This window comes from Cicer arietinum, chromosome 3 (genome assembly GCF_000331145.2).
Source record: "Cicer arietinum cultivar CDC Frontier isolate Library 1 chromosome 3, Cicar.CDCFrontier_v2.0, whole genome shotgun sequence".
In the NCBI taxonomy this organism is placed as follows: domain Eukaryota; kingdom Viridiplantae; phylum Streptophyta; class Magnoliopsida; order Fabales; family Fabaceae; genus Cicer; species Cicer arietinum.
In genome coordinates, this window is record NC_021162.2 from 42,040,205 (window position 1) to 42,047,978 (window position 7,774).

General features: G+C 36.4%; 2 protein-coding genes across 2 annotated transcripts; both read right to left on the bottom strand.

The window, feature by feature from the left end:
- Positions 1 to 1,491: 1,491 nt before the first annotated feature.
- Positions 1,492 to 2,115, bottom strand: LOC105851305 (uncharacterized). The gene is made up of 2 exons (XM_012712021.1): positions 1,869 to 2,115; positions 1,492 to 1,793 (listed from the first exon to the last, which is right to left on the bottom strand). The coding sequence occupies exons 1-2, from the start codon at positions 2,113 to 2,115 to the stop codon at positions 1,492 to 1,494; spliced, it is 549 nt and encodes a 182-aa protein (XP_012567475.1).
- Positions 2,116 to 3,452: 1,337 nt separating this feature from the next.
- LOC140919767 (uncharacterized) lies at positions 3,453 to 5,681 on the bottom strand. Its single transcript, XM_073366402.1, has 2 exons — positions 5,340 to 5,681; positions 3,453 to 5,222 (listed from the first exon to the last, which is right to left on the bottom strand). The coding sequence occupies exons 1-2, from the start codon at positions 5,679 to 5,681 to the stop codon at positions 3,453 to 3,455; spliced, it is 2,112 nt and encodes a 703-aa protein (XP_073222503.1).
- Between the last annotated feature and the right edge of the window lie 2,093 nt (positions 5,682 to 7,774).

The following is a 7,774-nucleotide window of genomic DNA, read 5'->3' on the forward strand; positions in this document are numbered from 1 at the left end:
CTTAGGTAACCACAAAGAAAACTATTCAAACCACAGATCACCAGCCACTTAGGCAACCACAAAGACAAATTATTCCAGATTAATTTCTTTTAAATTACATAAAACATCAAATTTACGTTATCATGGATGTTCATGGTTAGAACTCAATAACTTCAACACATCAAATGTGAACAACTATCTCAAAAATCACTACGTTTTATTGATAAAAATTAAAACTCATATCACCAAGAATACAATAACAACATAAATTTCATTCCTTTTACTATAAAATTTTCCGCATTCTAAAAATGAACTATTCATTAATGCAGTCAATAATCAATTTCCTCATATTGTTAAAATAAAAAATATAAAATTCTCATCAATTTCATCAAGACACACATATTGTTCATAAAAGTCAAGTTTTAAAATTTAAATACTCAAGAGTCAAGAATTAAAATTAAATACATCATAATAAACATGTTAATAATTATATCATTATAAAAATAATAACTTTATAATTAAGTACTCTAAAACATGTATGGCATTGAACGTTTTCACAACAAACATATTAATCAAGGTATGATAATAAAAATATAACTCTATAATTAATTACATCAAAATAGAGATATTACTCAAAAGAAACAATCAAAGCATGTTAGTTAATTTCTTTACGACGAAAATAAAATCGACATTTTTCTTTTAAGACATCCAGACATTATATCAATATCTTACGAATCGCTAATTTAATATCTAGCCTAACTCTGCATGGAGAAAAAGCCCTTACCTTGGACGCTTTCCTTCCACGTACCACTATATAGTCATCGAAAATCTCACCAAGATGAATAAAAGTTTATAGCTTCGATCAAAATGTGAGGAAATGTAATGGTGGTTGTTTTAGTGGCTTAGAAAATATTTGAGATAAATATAGTGTTGGTAATGGTGTGTGAGTGATTATGACTTATTTTCCTCTATTGCAAGTTAATCGTGTCCTAAGAAGGAATGGTGTATGTGACTAATAAAGGAGGCATAGAGCTGATCAAAGAGAATGAATAATTCTCTTCATTAAGTTTAATTGCACACATGAATAAGGAATTAAATTGGAATAATGTCATTCAATGACCAATCGTTTAGAATTAATTGACATTCATGTATTTATTCTTGCTAGTTACACATTTGAATGGACACAATATCAACTAAATATTATAAAATATAGTTATAAAAATAGTAGTGTGGGTGATTCAATTTTGACTTAGTCAAAATTTGTTTGGTCATTGTTCACTCTAAGACAAATATTTATATGAGTTTTACTTAGTCAATAATAAAAATCCCAATAATAAATTATTTAATATGAAAATACTTTATCAAATAATTAAATATCAAAAGAATAATTATCTTACTATCGTCACACTAAATTAATAAAAAAGGATAAACAAAACTAAGGATTTTAAATTAATTAATTAAAAAAAATGGTGTTACAATACTTACCCCCTTAAAATAGTTTCGTCCTCGAAACTAAGAGGTCTCTAGAAGGTCTGGGTAAAGCTCTCTCATCTTCTCTTCCAACTCCAAAGTAGCATCCCAAGTCGTCTGATTCCAAATCACCTTAACCAATGGAATTTCCTTTCCCCTCATATGTTTGGTAGTTCTGTCGACGATGCTTATCGGTGGGACCTCAAAGGTAAAATTCTCCTTCAATTGAATATCATCTGGTGCAATAATATGGGATGGATCTGCCATGTACTTCCTCAATTGTGATACATGGAACACATCATGTAAATTAGCTAAATTCGGTGGTAAAGCAATTTGATATGCCACTGGACCCACACGTCAAAGAATTTGGTATGGTCCAATAAACTTCAGAGTAAGCTTTTTAGACTTCAATGCCCTACCAACTCCAGTAGTAGACGTCACTCTCAAGAATACATGTTCATCCTCTTGAAACTCTAAGGGTCTCCTATGTCGATCAGCATAACTCTTCTGCCTACTCTGTGTTGTTCTCATTCGCTCTTGAATCTGACGCACCTTCTTTGTAGTTTGTTGCACCAGCTCTGGCCCTACCATTAAGTTTTCGCCATCCTGATACCAACACAAGGGAGTTTGACACTTGCGCCCATACAAAGCCTCGTACGGGGCCATACCGATGCTTGCATGATAGCTATTATTATAGGTAAATTCAACAAGAGGCAATAGATCATCCCAACTTCCTCTGTTATCTAATGTACAAGCTCTTAGCAAATCCTCTAATGTCTAAATAGTCCTTTCAGTTTGACCATCGGTTTGAGGGTGGTAGGCGGAACTCAATCTTAATTTAGTACCCAATGCCTCATGCAATGCTCCCCACAAACGAGAAGTGAACTTTAGATCTCTATCAGACACAATGCTAGATGGTATCTCGTGTAATCTAACAATTTTCGCCACGTAAATCTCTGCAAGCTTAGATACATTGTAAGTAGTCCTTACAGGTATAAAATGTGCGGATTTTGTGAGCCTGTCAATAATCACCCAAATGGAGTCAAATTTCTTCTGAGTCTTAGGTAATGCCATCACAAAGTCCATAGATATGCTATCCCATTTCCACACCGGTACATCTAATGACTGCAACAATCCAACAGGTTTTTGGTGTTCAACCTTAGCCTTTTGGCAAGTCAGGCAAGACCCCACATACTTTGCCACTTGTTTCTTCATTCCTAGCCACCAAAATCTTTGCTTCAAGTCTTTATACATCTTTGTAGTACCAGGGTGAATACTTAGTTTGCTCTTGTGGGCCTCATCCAAAATGGTTTTTCTCAACTCTGCATTATCCGGCACACAAATACGTTTATTACACCACAAAATGTTATCTGGACCCATTTCAAATTTGGGAGCCTTGCCGGTCTCAACCAATTTTCGTCTCCCCTGAATAGCCTTATCGGTCACTTGAAGGGCTTTTATCTCATTCATTAGTTTATTATCTACAACGATCATTCCACATTGTACTTTTCTCGACACAGAATCCATATTAAGATCCAATTCGCGAAAATTCTCTAACAACTCTAATCCTTTCAATGTTATGGATGACAAATGGGCTCGCTTCCTACTCAAGGCATCAGCCACCACAATGGCTTTTCCTGGGTGATAGTGCAACATGAACTCATAATCCTTGATGAACTCCATCCACCTCCGCTGTCAGATATTAAGCTCCTTCTGGTCGAACAAGCATTTCAAACTTTTATGGTCACTGTATACATCAAAATTGCACCCATACAGATAGTGCCTCCAAATCTTTAGTGCAAAAACTATTGCAGCCAACTTCATGTCATGCGTGGGATAATGTTTCTTATGCACCTTCAACTGTCTTGAAGCATATGTTACCACTTGTTTGTTCTGCATAAGTACACAACCCAACCCTTGTAAAGAAGCATCACAATAAACTTCATATGGTTCTTCTGGTTGTGGCAACAACAACACCGGTGATGTAGTTAGTTTCTCTTTCATCATCTGAAAACTCCTCTCACATTCCTCCGTCCATGAAAAATATGATTATTCCTTATGATTTGTGTCAACGACGCTGCAATCTTGGCAAAACCCTCAATGAATCTTCTATAATATCCAGCAAAACCCAGGAAACTTCTAATCTTTGTGACGGTCTGTGGTTGTTTCCATGCCACCACAGCCTCTACTTTAGTTGGGTCGACAGCGATACCTTCCTTTGAAATGACATGTCCCAAGAATTTCACCTCCTCCAACCAGAATTCACATTTCCCCAAATTAGCATACAATCTCTTGACCTTCAAGACTTGCAAAACTTGACGTAGGTGAACTTCATGTTCCTCCAGGCTCTTAGAATAAATCAATATGTCATCAATGAAGACCACTACAAATTTGTCTAAGAAGGGGTGAAATATACGATTCATGTAGTCCATGAAAATAGCTGGTGCATTGGTGACACCAAAAGGCATAACCAAATACTCAAAGTGTCCATAGCGAGTTCTGAATGCAGTTTTAGGAATGTATTCTTCCTTCACCTGAATCTGATGATACCCCGACTTCAAATCAATCTTTGAAAATATCATTGCTCCTTTGAGTTGGTCCATCAAGTAATCAATGCGTGGCAAGGGATACCTGTTTTTGATGGTGACTTTGTTAAGATGACGGTAATCGACAAAAAGTCTAGACTTTCCATCCTTCTTCTTCACTAGAAGCATCGGTGCTCCCCATGGTGAGACACTCGGTCGTATGAACTGTTTAGATAAAAGGTCCTCCAACTGATTTTTCAACTCTAACAATTCCGATGGAGACATTCTATATGGGGCAATAGATATAGGTCCTGTGCCCGGAGTCACATCAATTGAGAATTTAATATCACGAACTGGGGGTAATCCTGGTACATCCAGCGGAAATACCTCTGGAAAATCTTCGACCACAAGTATCTCGTCTACCTCCACCTCTAGCTTCGTACTGACTGAGTTGAGGGAAACACACTTCTGAACTCCCCCTTTCAAAGAGAAGTTCAATTTATTGGTATCGAGGAATCGAGAAACACCTGGGTCTGGGAATATCACAGACTTACGAGCACAATCCAATAGAACACAATGGCTTGACAACCAATCCATTCCAAGGATCACTCTCACATGCTTGAGGGGAATACAAATCAAATCAACGTTGAATCTCATATCGAACACAATCAACAGACATTGCAAGCAAGTCGTATTACATTTTATCGATTCGGTAGAAGGTAGGGTAACCACCAAATCAAACAGCAAAGTAGTAATAGTAAGTTGGAGTGAATCCACCCAATCCAATGAAATGAATGAGTGTGTTGCCCCCGAATCGTAAATTACATTAAGTGATTTTCCAACAATTAAACACTCACCTTGGATAAGTTCAGAGGAAGATGGAGTTTCCTCTCCATTGATGTGGTAGACACATCCCTTGGCAGTAGGGCGTACAACATTGTCGTTGATATTGTTGCGGTTGACAGCTCTATCGTCCTTCCGTTCAGGGCATTCATTCGCAAAATGGTCTGGTTTCTGACAAATGTAACAAACCCTTGGTCTGATTGGACACTTAGATATCTTGTGTCCTTCTCCTTTTGAGCGAAAATACTTAACGGGGTACGCCTGGTTCTGACTTGGAAATTTTGGCCCTTGACCTTCCCCGTTTTGAGGTCGAGGTTGATCTCTAGCATTCCCCAGTGGTCGGGCATATGGCTTGTGTTGTTGATGCTGCTGCTTGCCCCTATTATGTTGGTCGTTATGCCCTTGCTTTCAAATATTAACATTTAGAGGCAGATATTAACATTTAGAGGCCAAACTTATGACTCTCATGATATGGATGGATTTAAATCTCTACCTGAAGTCTGATGGGTCCACCTACAGCACCCTATTCAGGCGGCTCTGTTTCATCTGCTCCACTTTCTTGCATTTCTCCACTAGCACTTGATATTGGCGTATCTCCAATGGCCCCACTAACTCCTTAATTTCATACCTAAGCCCGCTTTCAAACCTCTCGCACATGTATTCTTCATCTATCTGATTTAGGAAATAGCGGAAGTGCTTTGCTAGGGACTCGAACTTTGCCGCATATTCCGCTATCGTGAGCTTCCCTTGATACAACTTCAGAAATTGGGCCTCCTTCTCAGCCCTAGCACTTTTCGGGAAGTATTTTTCTAGGAACTTATTCTTGAAAGCCTCCCAGGTTAGCTCTTCATGATTTGTCTCCATCATTTTCTTCGCACCTCACCACCAGTATTCAGCTTCACCAATCATCAAATAGGTCGCATACTCTACTTTCGCATTGTCAGGGAAGTGTAGGATCTCGAAGATCTTCTCGACTTCTTATAGCCAAAGATCAGCCTTGTCGGGGTCAAATTCCCCTTTGAATTTAGGCGGATCTTGTAACGCCTAGTTACGTGAGTATAAAGACTTAGGTAATAATGGAAAAATTTCAAGGTTATATAAGAGAATAAGGTATTGTAATAAATAATGAATTGTTCGAAAGAAGTAATGTTATGAAATCTCAAAATAAATCCTTACAACTGAAAAATCTTTAATATTTAAAATATCCAAAACTGGGCAAATAATATCTAATCCCGAAATAAAGTACGGTGTAGACATTATGTCTACTTATTCTTGATCTACTAATCTAATTGAAGGAAGTCATTCTTCTTAAGGGAGGTAGGACTTCTCAACTCTCGACATCCTCAACGGTCTCAGTATCTGAAAACAACACTTTAATGAGATACTAAATTCCAGTGAATAATACACACAATTTTAAAACAAGTATTGTTCTCAGCTGGAGCGGTAACCGGAAAAAGTCAATCATGGCACCTGCCTTCATCCAAAAATATTCTTTAGAACTATTAATGATATAACTAAGATTTCTCTATAATAACCAACTACTTCCAATAATTAATAAAAACTCATAAATTAAATAAACGATAATCCACATCTACCATAATCAGATAATTCCAATATACACATTTATTCTGCAAAAAATAATCAATCAATTCAATGATGGAGATATACTACTTATGCAAAGTGAGTATTATCTAATCATGTGGAGCACCAGCTCATCCAGTGTTGGGTACAAGACCCATCTGTGTGGAGTTTAAACCTCATCTCTTTGTGAAGTTTAAAACCCATCAATATGTGGGGTCCAAGACCCATCCATGTGGAGTTTAAACCTCATCTCTTTGTGAAGTTTAAAACCCATCAATATGTGGGGTCCAAGACCCATCCATGTGGAGTTTAAACCTCATCTCTTTGTGAAGTTTAAAACCCATCAATATGTGGGGTCCAAGACCCTTTGAATATATAATAACAACAATCATTCATGAAAATATAATAAAACAATCTTTTTAAAGAATATATATTCGAACAATCATCAAAATTGTAATTGAACAAACAATAATAAATAAATCAATTCATAATCTATTATTACAATTCATAAAATCTCAATTTTAATAGAGTTAGGTTCTCGACAAAAATATATTTTTTTAGAAGAAAATACCAATCAAAATACTTAACTCTTTTTCCATTCTAAATTTCCAAAATAAATGTTCCATGAAAGTTTAAAGAGTGTGATTACTCACCTCTTGAAACGTTCTTGATATGGTGTTTGCTAATAACCGTTACCACAACCACAAAGTATTATAGCTTCTCTTTATTTGGGTATACTTCTATCTTTTTAGATTTATATCTCTTCTCTTTTTTTTTTCTTCTATCCCTATGTTATTCTTAGTAATTGTATATATATATATTCTGCTAATAACAAAATTTCCTATATCTCCTATGTTTAGTCACTAGTCGGTAGTTTGTTGCACATCAAGCGAATAATTTGTTTAAAAGAACATATATGTCTTGATTTTATTAGGTATGACTACCTATATACATGCCAACTATCACCATATAAATTGCATGGTTTGTTTAATTCTAAAAACAGTAACAAACAGATTCTAAGCTTGTTAATCGAATAATTGGTTAAAACATGCTCAAATCCTATTTTGAGGTCATATAGGAGGATAATTAATTTTATTAAGTATCTTGCTCCATCATTTTCTTCGCACCTCGCCACCAGTATTCAGCTTCACCAATCATCAAATAGGTTGCATACTCTACTTTCGCATTGTCAGAGCAGTGTAAGATCTCGAAGATCTTCTCGATTTCTTGCAGCCAAAGATCAGCCTTGTCGGGGTCATGTTCCCCTTTGAATTTAGGCGGATCTTGTCGACGAAATTCATTCAATGCTCTTGCTGCACTGGCTGCTTCATCCCTCTGATCCCTCTATGCATCTCGTTGAGCCTGGATCGCAGCTT